The sequence below is a fragment of the Salmo trutta genome, chromosome 4, assembly GCF_901001165.1.
Source record: "Salmo trutta chromosome 4, fSalTru1.1, whole genome shotgun sequence".
Taxonomy (NCBI): Eukaryota; Metazoa; Chordata; class Actinopteri; order Salmoniformes; family Salmonidae; genus Salmo; species Salmo trutta.
The window spans coordinates 4,399,611-4,418,138 of NC_042960.1; the positions used below are offsets into that span (position 1 = coordinate 4,399,611).

Below are 18,528 nucleotides of genomic sequence, written 5' to 3' on the forward strand. Positions count from 1 at the left end.
GGCCTTTTTTTCTTTCTATACTGTCTGTTTTCTATCTATACTGACATCAGTGTGAAGAGGTATTTAGAAGTGTGTGTATGTGTTGTGTGTCTGTGTGTACGTGTATGTGTCTGCCCTCGGTGCATGTGTGTCTTAGTACTTAGTACTGTTCAACCCTCTGTTGTGTTCAGGTCACACTACTTTAATGATCCAATCACATCCAATCAGGAAGCTAGTACACCTGCTGGGACATTGTTTCTTTATTAGTTTACTTTCAGAGCCTTGAAAATGATCACTGTGTAAGACTATGGCAAATCACATGACATGTTCCAAATTAAAAAAAATAATACAAGCATTTTACAGAGTAAAGTCCCACTGGGCAAAGACGTCAATTCAATGTCTATTCCACGTTGGTTCAGCGTAATTTTATTGAAATGAAGTGGTTACAATGTTGATTCAACCAATGTGTACCCAGTAAGGTATGTCTACACACTCCTTTTATTAAATCTTAACATAACTATTCTTATTTTCTTTCTGCCGTTCTCTTAATTTTCTTCTTCCTCATCTCAGTTTGTGTTTCTTCGATTCCTCTCCGCCTATCTACTCACCTCCTATCTCCTCTCCTCCTATCTCCTCTCCTCCTATCTACTCACCTCCTATCTCCTCTCCTCCTATCTCCTCACCTCCTATCTCCTCTCCTCCTATCTCCTCTCCTCCTATCTCCTCTCCTCCTATCTCCTCTCCGCCTATCTACTCACCTCCTATCTCCTCTCCGTCTATCTCCTCTCCTCCTATCTCCTCTCCTCCTATCTCCTCTCCTCCTATCTCCTCTCCGTCTATCTCCTCTCCTCCTATCTCCTCTCCTCCTATCTCCTCTCCTCCTATCTCCTCTCCTCCTATCTCCTTTCCTCCTATCTCCTCACCTCCTATCTCCTCTCCTCCTATCTCCTCTCCTCCTATCTCCTTTCCTCCTATCTCCTCTCCGTCTATCTCCTCACCTCCTATCTCCTCTCCTCCTATCTCCTCTCCTCCTTCTCCACCCTGTTAGAGGAGAAGGTTGAAGGTCCCTCCCCTAGGATTGTATTCTCCAATGAGTTTTGAGGCGGACTCTGTAATACCACTATTTCACCTCTATGGTGTGTTCATCTCTCACTTTAACCACTAGGTGTAACCTTGTGATAAGAATAACTTGTTCTTTTAGCTGCACATGCAGGGTTTAACATGAGATCATATCATAAGGTGTGATCTTGGGTATATAAGATTCTGCCTTTCTTTTGTTCGGGGCAGAACTCAGGAGAGACAACAGTTGAATGTCTGATGTTTGATCTTTGACTTCTGTCAACGGCTATATTATAATTAAAATATCTCAATTTTATATATGCACATTTTGAGTATTCCTTATTTGTTAAGTAAATAACGGAGCCCAGAAAAGTGGAACCAACACAACCATTAACATAACCACGGGAAAGAAGACAGACAGACAGACAGACAGACAGACAGGCAGACAGGCAGGCAGGCAGGCAGGCAGGCAGGCAGGCAGGCAGGCAGGCAGGCAGGCAGGCAGGCAGGCAGGCAGGCAGACAGACAGACAGACAGACAGACAGACAGACAGACAGACAGACAGACAGACAGACAGACAGACAGACAGACAGAGAGTATGTTATTGTTACACCACTTTCTCACAGATCCAGTTATGATATTTGTGACAACTGTCATCATTCCATGTCTGTACAGGGTCATCTTGTCCATAGTATATCTCAACACAGTCCTCCTGCCCAGAGAACAGTCTACCATTATCAGGCTGTCCTGCCCCCCAGTACCTAAACAACACAGAGAACCAGACAGTCAGACACTGTGGTACAAACATCCTCCTCAGTTATACACATAGTCCTACGTTTTTACAGTTTAAAAGACACAATCTGTAAAATGATCATACCGTTTTCAAGAATTGGCCATAAATGCATTTTTTATTTTACTCTTTCGATTACATTTTCATATGTAATTATAAAAAAAATCAAAAGGCACTCGCACATCTGAGCAAACTTTTTGCAGGTGCATGGTAACAGTTGAACAAGATGAAGGAAAAAGGAAATCACACACTGCTCTTGATAGTATCACTGATCTTTAATAAGCTTATGTATCGGCCTCACGGCCTTCCTCAGAGCTTTGTAATATGTAATTATTACCTGGTTTCTATAATACATCTATAGTTCTCATTGAATGACATTCATGAGTAGAAACATACGTTTTGATGAACATGATTGGAAGCAAAATATCATTGTTGTTTTTTTATCTCCATATCACAAGGTTAAATGGTCAAATCTGTCACCCTGTGGTCAGTGTTGTGCCGTCCACCCACTTCCAGGTCCCCTCAGTAACAGAATCAGTCAGACCAATCCAGGCTCTCTTATTGACGCTGTCATGTGAAGGTTGAAGAAAAATGGTCGGTTGTTGAGAAAGATTAAAAAAACTGTCACTTCTAATATATTCTAAAAAACTGCCCACATATTAGTGTACTGATGAAAATACTCAACCACTCTCTCTCTCTCTCTCTCTCTCTCTCTCTCTCTCGCTCTCACCTGTTCCTCTATGCTGTTTATGATCGCCAGTTCTGCTCCTCTCCCCCTCCCTCTCTCTCTCTCTCTCTCTCTCTCTCTCTCTTCTCTCTCACCTCCATCTCTCTCTCTTCTCTCTCTCACCTCACCTCACCTCCCTCCCCCCTCTCTCTCTCACCTTTTCCTCTCTGCTGTTTATGATCACCAGGTCTGCTCCTCTCTCCAGACAGTCCTGTCTGCTCTTCTCCCAGGTTTTCTTCTCAGTAGAGAGGAAGTAGAAACTGGAGTCAAAGAATCTCCATCCCTCCTGACAATGCTGCTCTGTTGAAGAGCAAAGGTGAACACATTGAGAAACTTAGCCAGTATCTTTATACTCATAAACCCATTGATATATAATTATTGTGATTTTGCTTCTAATTTATCACAGTTTATATCTCACCTATCACAAAAAGCTTTGCCTCTCTCTCTTCAGTCAGGTTGTTGTATCTGGTCTGTAACTGGTCTCTCTCTTTAGTCAGGGTGTTGTAACTGGTCTGTAGCTGGTCTCTCTCTTTAGTCAGGGTGTTGTAACTGATCTGTAGCTGATCTCTCTCTTTAGTCAGGTTGTTATAACTGGTCTGTAGCTGGTCTCTCTCTTTAGTCAGGTTGTTGTAGCTGGTCTGTAACTGGTCTTTCTCTTTAGTCAGGTTGTTGTAGCTGGTCTTTAGCTGGTCTCTCTCTGCAGTTGAGTTGGTCTTATAAAGGGAAACACTCTACAACAAGTTGTTATTTTTATCCTCAAAATCTTTGATGACTCTGTTATCTACAAAGTATAAACACATAGTTACTAGGTAAAACACCAGGTAAATAGGCCTAGTAACCAGCACTTCTTACAACTAGGTGATAAGAAATGAAAGTGAACACAAACTCACAGTAGACAGACAGGCCTATGATCCCAGCCAGTAGAACACACAGCAGCCCCAGACACACTGCAGCAACTAGGAAGGGTCTCTTCCCTGAGCTATCAGGCTCTGTGGACACATGTGTGTGTGTGTGTGTGTGTGTGTGTGTGTGTGTGTGTGTGTGTGTGTGTGTGTGTGTGTGTGTGTGTGTGTGTGTGTGTGTGTGTGTGTGTGTGTGTGTGTGTGTGTGTGTGTGTGTGTGTGTGTGTGTGTGTTTTACCTGAGTGCTGGTCTCCGTGTCCATTATTAGGAGCAGTGTCTGTTGCCTCTTCTCTCTTGGTGCTGGTCTCACCGTCTCTCAGGGTGTCTGCACTGATGTAGATATCCACAATCCTCTCCTCCATCTCACCTCTGTCAAACTTGACCTTCTTGTTCATATCTGGTTCAGAATAGATGACCTTAGACATCTTTAACAATGTCTGGGTCTTTTTTTCTATGTAGGTCTACTATACATTAAGTCTCTGCTTCTCAAATTAATGTGGTGGTCTTCCAACATGGCTGCCAGGAGGCGTCGTACGTCAACTGCCAGCCCTCTATATGTTACGTCTCTGCTTCTAGTGATATCTCTGTCTCTGAGTCATCTGTGTCTCTGTCTGTGGGACTGTTGTAGGTGTTAACTCTAGGGACGTATCAACAAAATGACACGGTAGTTGTGGCTATGCTAATACAAAAAATAGAACAAGATTGCATACTTGTGTCCGTGCTTGTGTGAGAGATTGTTACAGTGGTTATTCTAAACCATTTTCTGTGGCACATTATGAATCATTCCATGTCTCTACATGGTCATCTTGTCCAGAGTATTTCTCAACACAGTCCTCCTGCCCAGGGAATGGGACTTGCTATTTGTGATGATGGACAGGACACTATCATACCAGGAAGATATAGATCATAGAGGGGAAGTGGAGAACAAAGACAAGCTGTTAACATATATTAAATATCATATGTAACAGCCCCAAGATAATTCAGGGAGTTTCCAGAACTCCCCATTCCTTTCACCTTTCTGCTGATTTGGAGCCACTGTTTACTCCCAAATATACATCAACATGTTCAGGAGGTCCAGGACTACAAACATGGGTCATTATAATGTCCATACAATAGATATAACACCACAAGATTGCCCCACATGGATATTGAGGGTGGGTATGCTTAACCAGTGAGGATGAACCTGATTGGTTGATTAGTTTGAGTGACAGCTGGTTGAACCACTGAAAATATCCACTTCACTTCCCTCTTTTGGGACCCATATAGGGGAACAACAATCAAATATGAGCATTTGATATTGTGCTTATATGTAACGTGACAACAAAGACTGACTGTTAAATATTATTAAGTAACATCCTTTGATATCTCTACTACACTCATTGATTGGTGATACAGTCAACTCCTGTACAGTGTATGTCATGGTGGTTCGGTGCTGTTGAGAATGTTTGCACCAGGCCTAAATTGGAACATGTAAATGTCTGCAGAATATATTTGAATTGGAAATTATGTGAATGCACAAAGTCAAATGTACTGACTTCATGTTGAACCTGATGACGTGTGAAACATAACCACTGGTACACAGGAAGTTACAAACAACAAATAAGTAGGACTTTTATTAATATGATACTACAAACAAATACAACAATAGGTGTGTGTGTGTGTATGCGTTTGTGTACGTGCATGCAAGTGTTTGTGCGTGTGTGTGAATGAGGGTGTGTGTGTGAGAGAGAGAGAGAATGAAGGAAGTTGTGTGCACTGTGTGCTGCTGTATGTGTTACAGTATGTTGTCATGGTGATGTTAAACCACTTTCTCACAAACCCAGTTGAGTTTGCTGTCACATGACAAGTCATTCCATGACTTTCGAGGACTCTGTTCTTTATGTATATGAACACAGTCCTCCTCACCATATTCTTCTGGTTTGTCACCACCATTATCAGGCTGATATGGAGACCAGTACCTACAGGGTTAAAAACAGTCAGATATCATGGTTAATACCAGTACCTACAGGGTTAAAAACAGTCAGATATCATGGTTAATATCAGTACCTACAGGGTTAAAAACAGTCAGATATCATGGTTAATACCAGTACCTACAGGGTTAAAAAGAGTCAGATATCATGGTTAATACCAGTACCTACAGGGTTAAAAACAGTCAGATATCATGGTTAATACCAGTACCTACAGGGTTAAAACAGTCAGATATCATGGTTAATACCAGTACCTACAGGGTTAAAAACAGTCTGATATCATGGTTAATACCAGTACCTACAGGGTTAACAACAGTCTGATATCATGGTTAATACCAGTACCTACAGGGTTAAAAACAGTCATATATCATGGTTAATACCAGTACCTACAGGGTTAACAACAGGCAGATATCATGGTTAATATCAGTACCTACAGGGTTAAAAACAGTCAGATATCATGGTTAATACCAGTACCTACAGGGTTAAAAACAGTTAGATATCATGGTTAATACCAGTACCTACAGGGTTAAAAACAGTCAGATATCATGGTTAATATCAGTACCTACAGGGTTAAAAACAGTCAGATATCATGGTTAATACCAGTACCTAAAGGGTTAAAAACAGTTAGATATCATGGTTAATACCAGTACCTACAGGGTTAAAAACAGTTAGATATCATGGTTAATACCAGTACTTACAGGGTTAAAAACAGTCAGATATCATGGTTAATACCAGTACCTACAGGGTTAAAAACAGTCTGATATCATGGTTAATACCAGTACCTACAGGGTTAACAACAGTCAGATATCATGGTTAATACCAGTACCTACAGGGTTAAAAAAAGTCAGATATCATGGTTAATACCAGGACCTACAGGGTTAAAAACAGTCAGATATAATTCTTTATCACCAGTACCTACAGGGTTAAAAACAGTCAGATATCATGATTAATACCAGTACCTACAGGGTTAAAACAGTCAGATATCATGGTTAATACCAGTACCTACAGGGTTAAAAACAGTCAGATATCATGGTTAATACCAGTACCTACAGGGTTAAAACAGTCAGATATCATGGTTAATACCAGTACCTACAGGGTTAACAACAGTCAGATACCATGGTTAATACCAGCACCTACAGGGTTAAAAAAAGTCAGATATCATGGTTAATACCAGTACCTACAGGGTTAAAAACAGTCAGATATCATGGTTAATACCAGTACCTACAGGGTTAACAACAGTCAGATATCATGGTTAATACCAGTACCTACAGGGTTAAAAACAGTCAGATATCATGGTTAATACCAGTACCTACAGGGTTAAAAACAGTCAGATATCATGGTTAATACCAGTACCTACAGGGTTAAAAACAGTCAGATATCATGGTTAATACCAGTACCTACAGGTTAAAAACAGTCAGATATCATGGTTAATACCAGTACCTACAGCGTTAACAACAGTCAGATATCATGGTTAATATCAGTACCTACAGGGTTAAAAACAGTCAGATATCATGGTTAATACCAGTACCTACAGGGTTAAAAACAGTCAGACATCACAGTTAGAACATCACAATCCTAAATAATATACAGACATGTTTCAGCTTAATGTACAGACATGCAACCATCAATGACAATAACCTGTATAGATAAAGGTTGAATGAACTGAACATTGGACCCTTATTGTCAGAGTAGTTATCATCTCTTACTCTGTGGTCAGTGTTATTAGAGCAGTAGTATATTACCTTGGGTTGGTCAGTGGGGTGCCGTCCACCCATATCAAGGTCCCCTCAGTAACAGAGTCAGTCAGACCAATCCAGACTCCCTTGTTCAGGTTGAAGAGAAACTCCTGTTGTTGAAAAAGATAAATATATATACGTATACGCCTTGCATCTCTCTCTCTCTCTCTCTCTCTCTCTCTCTCTCACCTGTTCCTTATCACTGTTTATGATCACCAGGTCTGCTCCTCTCTCCAGACAGTCCTCTCTGCTCTTCTTCCAGGTTTTAGTCTCAGTAGACAGGAAGTACCAACTGGAATCAAACTTCTGCCAGCCTTCAGAACAGGTTTGTTCTACAAGATGAAAACATGAATTTCCTTCAACTTATCACACTGGATACTTCATGAAAGAATACAGACACACGATAAGGTGTGTTGGATTAATGAAAATGTGTTACTGTAGGTTTACTCACTGAGATTGGTAAACCTCCCACTAAGAAAATCTCTCTCAGTCTGTAGCTGGTCTCTCTCTTTAGTCAGGGTGTTGTAACTGGTCTGTAGCTGGTCTCTCTCTTTAGTCAGGGTGTTGTAACTGGTCTGCAGCTGGTCTCTCTCTTTAGTCAGGGTGTTGTAACTGGTCTGTAGCTGGTCTCTCTCTTTAGTCAGGGTGTTGTAACTGGTCTGCAGCTGGTCTCTCTCTTTAGTCAGGGTGTTGTAGCTGGTCTGTAGCTGGTCTCTCTCTTTAGTCAGGGTGTTGTAACTGGTCTGTAGCTGGTCTCTCTCTTTAGTCAGGGTGTTGTAACTGGCCTGTAGCTGGTCTCTCTCTTTAGTCAGGATCTTGTAACTGGTCTGTAGCTGGTCTCTCTCTTTAGTCAGGGTGTTGTAACTGGTCTGTAGCTGGTCTCTCTCTTTAGTCAGGGTGTTGTAACTGGTCTGAGGCTGTTCTCTCTCTGTTGAGTTGTGATGACCAATGACTTCATCTGTATAAAGGAAAAGTTAATCAAACATTTAACTACCACACCATTGATGATTAAGTATGATTAAGTAGGCTACATAAGTCTCAGTGACAACATACTAAACTTACAGTAGACAGACAGGCCTATGATCCCAGCCAGTAGGAGAACACACAGCAGCCCCAGACACACTGCAGCAACTCCAGAGGGTCTCTTCCACCACTGAACATGTACTGAATAACATATTGTTAAAGTAAGATCTGTGGTTATGTGTTTTACTGTATCATCCAGGATTGGGACAAATAAAGATATAGTACTACAGGGTAATCACACCTGTAATGTGTTGTTTGTGTTATTTTTTGGTGTGTGTTAATGCGTGTGTGTGTGTGTGAGTGTGTTCGTGCAATCTTACCAGAAGCAACAACTCCATTTCTTGGACTGGGCTTGAAGGCTCTTACGTTGGCATATAATTTTCCATCAATGTCTGTGTTCTTCATTGCATCAGGCTCATCGTCTTCAAATCCATCTGAGTTTTCATAGACTCCCTCTGACATCTTAACACACTTGTGGTCAAATACAGTAACTTCTATTTCTAACCTCAACTCTAATGTACGTCTCTAGCTGTGTCGTCTCCCTGCACTGTTCTGTATCTGTGTGACTTTAGGTTGTGAAACTCTTTATCAGTCAACTAAAGTGTGATATTAACACAACACTGGCCACCACGTGACTCCCACCAGCCTTAGTTTGATCATATACTACATGATATGACTCCCACCAGCCTTAGTTTGATCATATACTACATGATATGACTCCCACCAGCCTTAGTTTATAATATAATACATGATATGACTCCCACCAGCCTTAGTTTGATCATATACTACATGATATGACTCCCACCAGCCTTAGTTTGATAATATAATACATGATATGACTCCCACCAGCCTTAGTTTGATCATATACTACATGATATGACTCCCACCAGCCTTAGTTTATAATATAATACATGATATGACTCCCACCAGCCTTAGTTTATAATATAATACATGATATGACTCCCACCAGCCTTAGTTTATAATATACTACATGATATGACTCCCACCAGCCTTAGTTTATAATATAATACATGATATGACTCCCACCAGCCTTAGTTTATAATATACTACATGATATGACTCCCACCAGCCTTAGTTTATAATATAATACATGATATGACTCCCACCAGTCTTAGTGTGATAATATAATACATGATATTACTCCCACCAGCCTTAGTGTGATAATATAATACATGATATGACTCCCACCAGTCTTAGTGTGATAATATAATACATGATATTACTCCCACCAGCCTTAGTTTATAATATAATACATGATATGACTCCCACCAGTCTTAGTGTGATAATATAATACATGATATTACTCCCACCAGCCTTAGTGTGATAATATAATACATGATATGACTCCCACCAGCCTTAGTTTATAATATAATACATGATATTACTCCCACCAGCCTTAGTTTATAATATAATACATGATATTACTCCCACCAGCCTTAGTTTATAATATAATACATGATATGACTCCCACCAGCCTTAGTTTGATAATATACTACATGATATGACTCCCACCAGCCTTAGTTTATAATATAATACATGATATTACTCCCACCAGCCTTAGTTTATAATATAATACATGATATGACTCCCACCAGCCTTAGTTTGATCATATACTACATGATATGACTCCCACCAGCCTTAGTTTGATCATATACTACATGATATGACTCCCACCAGCCTTAGTTTGATAATATAATACATGATATGACTCCCACCAGCCTAAGTTTGATAATATAATACATGATATGACTCCCACCTGCCTTAGTTTGACAATATAATACATGAAATGACTCCCACCAGCCTTCGTTTGATATTATAATACATGATATGACTCCCACCAGCCTTAGTTTGATAATATAATACATGATTTGACTCCCACCAGCCTTAGTTTGATAATATAATACATGATATGACTCCCACCAGCCTTCGTTTGATAATATAATACATGATATTACTCCCACCAGCCTTCGTTCGATAATATAATACATGATTTGACTCCCACCAGCCTTAGTTTGATAATATACTACATGATATGACTCCCACCTGCCTTAGTTTGACAATATAATACATGATATGACTCCCACCAGCCTTAGTTTGATATTATAATACATGATATGACTCCCACCAGCCTTAGTTTGATAATATAATACAGGATATGACTCCCACCAGCCTTCGTTTGATAATATAATACATGATATGACTCCCACCAGCCTTAGTTTGATATTATAATACATGATATGACTCCCACCAGCCTTAGTTTGATAATATAATACAGGATATGACTCCCACCAGCCTTCGTTTGATAATATAATACATGATTTGACTCCCACCAGCCTTAGTTTGATATTATAATACATGATATGACTCCCACCAGCCTTAGTTTGATAATATAATACAGGATATGACTCCCACCAGCCTTCGTTTGATAATATAATACATGATTTCACTCCCACCAGCCTTAGTTTGATAACATAATACATGATATGACTCCCACCAGCCTTAGTTTGATAATATAATACATTATATGACTCCCACCAGCCTTAGTTTGATAATATAATACATGATTTGACTCCCACCAGCCTTAGTTTGATAATATAATACATGATATTACTCCCACCAGCCTTCGTTTGATAATATAATACATGATTTGACTCCCACCAGCCTTAGTTTGATAATATAATACATGATATAACTCCCACCAGTCTTAGTGTGATAATATTCTACTTGATATGATTTTATATCATGCTATATGATGTATGTGTGAATTCACAGGGTCCCAATTTTGGATCTGCTAAAATATATTGGGATTCTGATAATTGACAGAAACACTACATATATCCTGACATATTTCCACCCTGTTTTTCAGTACAACATAACATATACATACCAGTTACGTCTAATGACACAACTCTCTCTGTACTGATTCCACTGTTGGTGACAGAGACCAGTGTTGGTGACAGAGACCTGGGTGGATGTAGTGCTAACTACAGGTACAGCTGTATTGTTGGAGACAGAGACCTGGGTGGATGTAGTACTAACTACAGGTACAGCTGTAGTGTTGGTGACAGAGACCTGGGTGGATGTAGTGCTAACTACAGGTACAGCTGTAGTGTTGGTGACAGAGACCTGGGTGGATGTAGTGCTAACTACAGGTACAGCTGTAGTGTTGGTGACAGAGACCTGGGTGGATGTAGTGCTAACTACAGGTAGATCTGTAGTGTTGGTGACAGAGACCTGGGTGGATGTAGTACTAACTACAGGTACAGCTGTAGTGTTGGTGACGGAGACCTGGGTGGATGTAGTACTAACTACAGGTACAACTGTAGTGTTGGTGACAGAGACCTGGGTGGATGTAGTACTAACTACAGGTACAGCTTTAGTGTTGGTGACAGAGACCTGGGTGGATGTAGTACTAACTACAGGTACAGCTTTAGTGTTGGTGACAGAGACCTGGGTGGATGTAGTACTAACTACAGGTACAACTGTAGTGTTGGTGACAGAGACCTGGGTGGATGTAGTACTAACTACAGGTACAGCTGTAGTGTTGGTGACAGAGACCTGGGTGGATGTAGTACTAACTACAGGTACAGCTGTAGTATTGGTGACAGAGACCTGGGTGGATGTAGTATTAACTACAGGTACAGCTGTAGTGTCTTATCTAGTCTGTAGCTGGTCTGTCTCCTCAGGCAGGTTATTGTAACTGGTCTGTAGCTGGCCCTCGGTAAGGGTGTTGTAATTGTCATGTAGCTGGCCTTTCTGCAGTTGTGTTGTGGTGCTGATCTCACTGTTCGCCCAGTGTGTCTGCACTGATGTAGATATCCGCAATCCTCTCCTCCATCTCACCTCTGTCAAACCGTATTGGTCATATCTGGCTTGGTATAGATGGACTCAGACATTTTCAACAATGTTTTCTGACTATGGCTACAGTGTATTAAAGCAGGGTTTCCCAAACTCAACCCTGCCCCCCCCCCCTTTTTTGCCCTAGCACTACACAGCTGATTCAAATAACCAACTCATCATCAATCTTTGATGATTTGAATCAGTTGTGTAGTGCTAGGGCAAAAAACAAATGTTCACTAAGGGGGGCCCTAGGACCGAGTGTCTGTATCACATTTCAGGTAATACCCAAATGCAGACTGTGTTGAAGTAACAATGTTAACTATAGCAACAGGGGCAGGCAAACGACAGGTCAAAACCGGCAGAGGTCGATAATCCAGAGTAGTGGGGCAAGGGTACAGGATGATAGGCAGGCTCAGGGTCAGGTCAGGCAGAGGTTGGTAACCCAGAGTAGGGGCGAAGTCACAGGACGGCAGGCAGACTCAGGGTCAGGGGCTGGCAGAGTGGTCAGACAGGCGGGCTCAGGACAGGCAAGGGTCAAAACCAGGAGGGCGAGAAAAATAGAGACCGGGGAAAAGCAGGAGCTGAGACAAAACGCTGATTGACTTGACAAACTAGCAACAGGCAAACAGAGAACACTGGTATAAGTACCCAGGGGATAATGGGAAAGATGAGTGACACCTGGAGGGGGGTGGAGACAAGCACATGGACAGGTGAAACAAATCAGGGCGTGACAGTCTGAGTCCAAAGCTGACTGCTTGTGACCCTGTTGTAGGTGGGGATTTGTGGAACAGAAACATGTCCTGGCTGGTTATAGTTTGGAGACTTTCTTCTTCTTTTCACCTTTTTATCTGATTCCTGAGTAACTTCCTGGTCTACTTGGGGAAGTTCCACCCGCATACTGCGAAGCAACACAAACATAGGCACAGACACATACATACACACACACGATAACGTACCACAATCCTCTCCTACATTCTCTCAGGAACTAATGAGGACCCATAATAAATGCAAATACAAATACATACACCAGACACACACCCTCTTATATGGTCTCTTACTACTCTATATCACTGATGAACATATTAGATGTATACATCTTAATAATGTCTCTGGATGCTTTAAATAACTAATAACCTTTGTTTAAATATTGTTAGAAATCTGTCAAATACTTTGAGCATTTGGGACTATTCCATTGCTTCTATTAAGCCAGGCAAGCTCAACCAAGCACAGCTAAAGTATTTGGGTTGTATTCATTAGGCACCAAATGGAAGAAAGCAAACTGAAACAGGGAGGGACTAACTGTACCTGTCCAATAAGAATAAAGTGTTTTGTTTTGCCGTTGTAAAACATTTTACTATGGTGTGCCCTAATGAATACATGGCCCAGGTCTGCTAATAACCACCAACCACTGACAGACAGACAGACAGACATACAGGAAGCTGTTAAAGGAAGTCAGTGGTATGGCTAAATATGACTTGGCACAGCAACGCATGCTGAAATCAACTGAAGTTACAATCCAATAGGTGCTCCAATAAAAACTTCCCTAAATCTTTGTGTCCCAAATGGAACCCTTTTTCCTACATAGTGATGGACCCTGGTCAAAAGTAGTGCACTATACAGGGAATATGGTGCCAATTGAGATGTACCCTTAATGTCATTATTCATATTCCATGTAGGCCTTATGTACTGTATCTGTCCTGAAAACACAGGCCATGTTTCATCCATGGATATAAGGTCACCACAAGTACAACAGGACATCTATAAAGAAAAAAGCTTCATTTTAAACATCAAGAACATTATTTTATTTAATCATAAAACGTTTATAATCTGTTCAGTTTCTGAATTAGTTCAAATTAGGTGAAGGTTAGGGTTAAGGTAAGCGTCCGTTTTGGGTTTGGTCTATCATCTGGTTGTCAATGTGATGCTGGTATTAAAAGTTCCTCATGTTGGGTATAATACCTACTTTTAAAAGTGTTTGTCTCCCCCTACTGGCTGTTTTCTACCAGCTCAGTTTCTTCCTTCTATTAACGTGACCTTGAACCATAAACAAAAGACAGTCTAGTGGACAGCAATGTTCCCTCTAAACTGCGCGTGTGAGCGGCCGCGCACTTCCTCAAGGACTGCTGCGCAGAAGAAACGCCATGCTACACAGAGGTGGAAGAGATTGAACTTCACTGAGTTCAACCCCATTACTTTGCACTGTATAGATCAACGTTTTTCAGGGATCAAATCAATATTATATCAGCCTCTTTTCAATGCAACAAACCAAAACAAATATAACTTTGCAAGATTGAGTCTGTGATTTTGTTGTAGGCAGAGCCAGAGCACAACAGAGTAAAATTTTATTGGCAGGGGTTGCCCAAGACTGGTCTTTCAATCACCCACGAGTGAAAGCGCTTTTCACATCAGTTCAGATCAGAGCCGCTCGCGTGCACATTTGTTGATATTCTTTGCTAGTTGACGAGTTATTATCCCAGTTCTACATTAGTATAGGTATAAGAGCACAAAACGTCTAGGCCACACTGCAAGCTGTCTTTGAAAAGCCAGTCAGGTAAAAAGCTTATGTCTTAATTAAAGGGGCAGTGTTTTATTTTGAGACAGGCTTGAACATGCAAATAAGTCGATAGGCAGAGGGGTAGCCTACATTGTCTAATTCTCTGTATGGTAATAATAATTCATTTTATTTTGTAGAGAGGTGTCTTGCATAATACAACACAATACAATGCCATTTACAGTCACCTATTTGGCCCATGGTGTTACAGACCAAATACAAAATCATGAATTAATGTCAAGCCCTTCATAATGTAAAAAGGTTTTTAAAAGTCTCATGCAATATATGCCTGCATTGGACACCACCTATAGGCTACTGTTGGCTATATCGTAGAAGTCAAAAGCTATTTCCTGTCACACCCTGATCTGGTTCACCTGTTCTCAGGTCCACTGGTGCATGGTGCTTGGTGTTGTCATTGGTAACCTACACATTGTCCCTTGTACAGTGAAGGTTGTGAGTCATTCTCACCTTTCATTAGCATTGTTGTGTGTGTGTGTGTGTGTGTGTGTGTGTGTGTGTGTGTGTGTGTGTGTGGGTGTGTGTGTGTGTGTGTGTGTGTGTGTGTGTGTGTGTGTGTGCCATCTCAGCACTGCTCTGCCCTCTGTGTGTGTCCAGGTCACACTGTTTTAAGTATCCAATCACATTCATTCAGGAAGCTGGTAGACCTTGTTAAAGAACATTGTTATTTTATTTATTAACCAGTGACTTTGTTATTTTTATCATTAAAGTGATAAGTATAGGTTCATAATTGGTCCCACTGTATTTTCCTGAGCATAAGTCTATGGCAAATCAGATGACATGTTTCTAATAAAATAATGAAGAATCATTTTACAGAGTACAGTATGACTACATACTCTCCTCTAAATCTAAACACAACAATTATTTGTCTTATTTTCCTCATTCTCTTAATTTTCTTCTTCCTCCTCTGTCTCTCTCTGACACTAAGACTATCTCAATTAGTCTTTCCTAGTTCCTCTCCTCCTATCTCCTTTCCTCTTGTCTCCTCTCCTTTCAACCCAAGGTCCCTCCCCTAGGATTGTATTCTCCAATGTTTTTAGACTGTCTGTAATACCACTATTTCACCTCTATGGTGAGTTCATCTCTCACTTTAGCCACTAGGTGGAAACATCACTTAACCCAGGGCTGCCCAACCCTCTTCCAGGAGATCGACCATCATGTGGGTTATCAGTCCAACCCTAATATATCACACCTGATTCTACTAATTAGCTGCTCAACAAAACCTTAACTAGCTGAATAAGATATGTTAAATTAGGGTTGGACTGAAAACCTACAGGACAGTTATCAAACCATCAACATAATAACTATGAGAGCGAAAGAGAGAGTTTAAAAACAGTCAGATATCATGGTTAATACCAGTACCTACAGGGTTAACAACAGTCAGATATCATGGTTAATACCAGTACCTACAGGGTTAAAAACAGTCAGATATCATGGTTAATACCAGTACCTACAGGGTTAAAAACAGTCAGATATCATGGTTAATACCAGTACCTACAGGGTTAAAAACAGTCAGATATCATGGTTAATACCAGTACCTACAGGGTTAAAAACAGTCAGATATCATGGTTAATACCAGTACCTACAGGGTTAAAAACAGTCAGATATCATGGTTAATACCAGTACCTACAGGGTTAACAACAGTCAGATATCATGGTTAATACCAGTACCTACAGGGTTAACAACAGTCAGATATCATGGTTAATACCAGTACCTACAGGGTTAACAACAGTCAGATATCATGGTTAATACCAGTACCTACAGGGTTAAAAACAGTCAGATATCATGGTTGATACCAGTACCTACAAGGTTAAAAACAGTCAGATATCATGGTTAATACCAGTACCTACAGGGTTAAAAACAGTCAGATATCATGGTTGATACCAGTACCTACAGGGTTAAAAACAGTCAGATATCATGGTTAATACCAGTACCTACAGGGTTAAAAACAGTCAGATATCATGGTTTGGAAAAGGAAAATGCAAGAAATATTTACTCTGAGCTGCGCTTCGATAGATTGGTCATAGATGGAAGGCTGGGTTGCCCAACAGAGATCTTCCTTGTCTTTTGAAGAATATGTCTTGTGGTAGGACGGATAAGTTGTAGTACCGTGTCTTTCTGAAGAGATTGTCTGTCCTTTCCTAGCCCACGTTTACAGCTGCTGCTGCTAACTCGAGGTCTAGGATGTATCACTTCTTTAGTGAATAAGAGTTCAAAGTTCATACCAAGTTGCCATACTATAAGCTCATGCTATATGTGGGCTGGTATAGTCGAAATTCATCCTTCCAGCGTGCCGATCGTCACCTCCACGTTGAAATTAGCCCTTTTAAACGTATGGACAGCAGTCCTCACGTCATCGGGAACATAAGTTAATTTCATTAGGTTGTAGTCACGCAACCAGTGCTCACGCTGAGGTTGGCTTAGTTCTGTAGGTGATATTAGCCCTTTTAAACGTATGGACAGCAGTCCTCACGTCATCGGGAACATAAGTTGAATTTTCGTCAAGGGGCTTTTGTAGTAGGGGAGAGAAGGCGTGTTTCATAGTTCACAACCAATGTCTGTTCACTTGGGAGGGGCCACTGAGTGAACAGAGTTTACCTTATGGAAGCAATTCTTTCATTTAGAAGCTAAAATTACGTTTAATCTTTTCACAAATAGTTTCATATTTAAACATTTAAATTGCACAACAATTCCATGTGAATCTGATAACTAGAATGTGTAGACTTTCCAAGATACAGTTTATGTCATCCTATCATCAGTAGTAATGTCTCAGATGACAACTGATCTGACATCATATTCTTTAAGTACCTAAGTATTATTTCAGCTGGTTGAATTACCGAAATATGGTTCCATTACCCACCCTTTTGATGTTACCAGACTCTCTCTATGTTAACAAAGGGCTTTCCAAGAGTCAAATATGTAGAGTAGAGAGAAGAAAGGGGGAAAGGTATTTATGGGGATCATAAACCTCACCAACAGGGCAACGTCAAGACAGTATGAACAACACAGAGAATTATTTATTATTAGAGTGTTATTAGAGCAGTAATGTATTACCTTGGGGTGGTCAGTGGGGTGCTGTCCACCCATCTCCAGGTCCACTCAGTAAAAGAGTCAGTCAGACCAATCCAGAGTCCCTTGTTGAGGATGAAGAGAAATTGATGTTGTTGAGAAAGATAGGTAAATATTTGTTTAATCATATCTACCTTCTGCACTCCCAAGTCTACCCCCCTCTCTTCTCTCAATTCAATTCAAGGGCTTTATTGGCATGGAAGCATATGTTAACATTGTCAAAGCTGTCTATCTGTCTCTCGCTCTCTCTCTCACCTGTTCATTATCGCTGTTTATGATCACCAGGTCTGCTCCTCTCTCCAGACAGTCCTGTCTGCTCTCCTCCCAGGTTTTAGTCTCAGTAGACAGGAAGTACCAACTGGATTCAAACTTCTGCCAGCCAGCAGGACAGGTTTGTTCTACAAGATGAAAGCATGAATTTCCTTTCATTTATAGCACTGAATACTTATATAGAGACACGATCAGGTGTGTGGGATTAATGAAAATGTATTACTGTATGTTTACTCACAGCAATTGGTAAACCTCCCGCTAAGAAAATATCTCTGTCTGTAGCTGGTCTCTCTCTTTTGTCAGATGATTGTAACTGGTCTGTAGATAGTTTATCCTGATTCAATAACAGGAACCTATAATCATTTCATCTGAAGTTAATACCCTATTGTCATAACCCTAGATAATTTACAATAGGAATTCTTATTGGAGATGTCCTTCTCACCTAACATCCCATGCTGTTGAGATACTCTACATAAGTTAATATTGTGATAGTCATATTCGAGCCTGGTGAGAGGGTTACATGTGCATGACACAAGTCATTTTTCCAACAATTGTTTACAGACAGATTATTTCACT

General features: G+C 40.6%; 2 protein-coding genes across 2 annotated transcripts; both read right to left on the minus strand.

Moving 5' to 3' along the window:
- Positions 1-2,084: 2,084 nt before the first annotated feature.
- Positions 2,085-3,895, minus strand: LOC115191687 (C-type lectin domain family 12 member B-like). The gene is made up of 3 exons (XM_029749535.1): positions 3,696-3,895; positions 2,713-2,855; positions 2,085-2,395 (listed from the first exon to the last, which is right to left on the minus strand). The coding sequence occupies exons 1-3, from the start codon at positions 3,880-3,882 to the stop codon at positions 2,387-2,389; spliced, it is 339 nt and encodes a 112-aa protein (XP_029605395.1). The 5' UTR covers positions 3,883-3,895; the 3' UTR covers positions 2,085-2,386.
- Positions 3,896-5,043: 1,148 nt separating this feature from the next.
- On the minus strand, positions 5,044-7,696 carry LOC115191689 (C-type lectin domain family 4 member E-like; the record flags this gene model as incomplete). Its single annotated transcript, XM_029749536.1, has 4 exons — positions 5,044-5,415; positions 7,167-7,270; positions 7,350-7,492; positions 7,612-7,696. Coding segments are annotated over 4 exons (492 nt in total), but the record flags the coding sequence as incomplete, so codon positions are not given.
- Positions 7,697-18,528: the final 10,832 nt, after the last annotated feature.

Excerpts from the sequence above, each read along its gene's own strand:
- LOC115191687 (XM_029749535.1), bottom strand. The coding sequence starts at position 3,882 with ATGTCTAAGGTCATCTATTCTGAACCAGATATGAACAAGAAGGTCAAG. Across the intron at positions 2,856-3,695 it reads ACACGGAGACCAGCACTCAG|AGCAGCATTGTCAGGAGGGA; the intron begins GTAAAACACACA and ends GCTCTTCAACAG.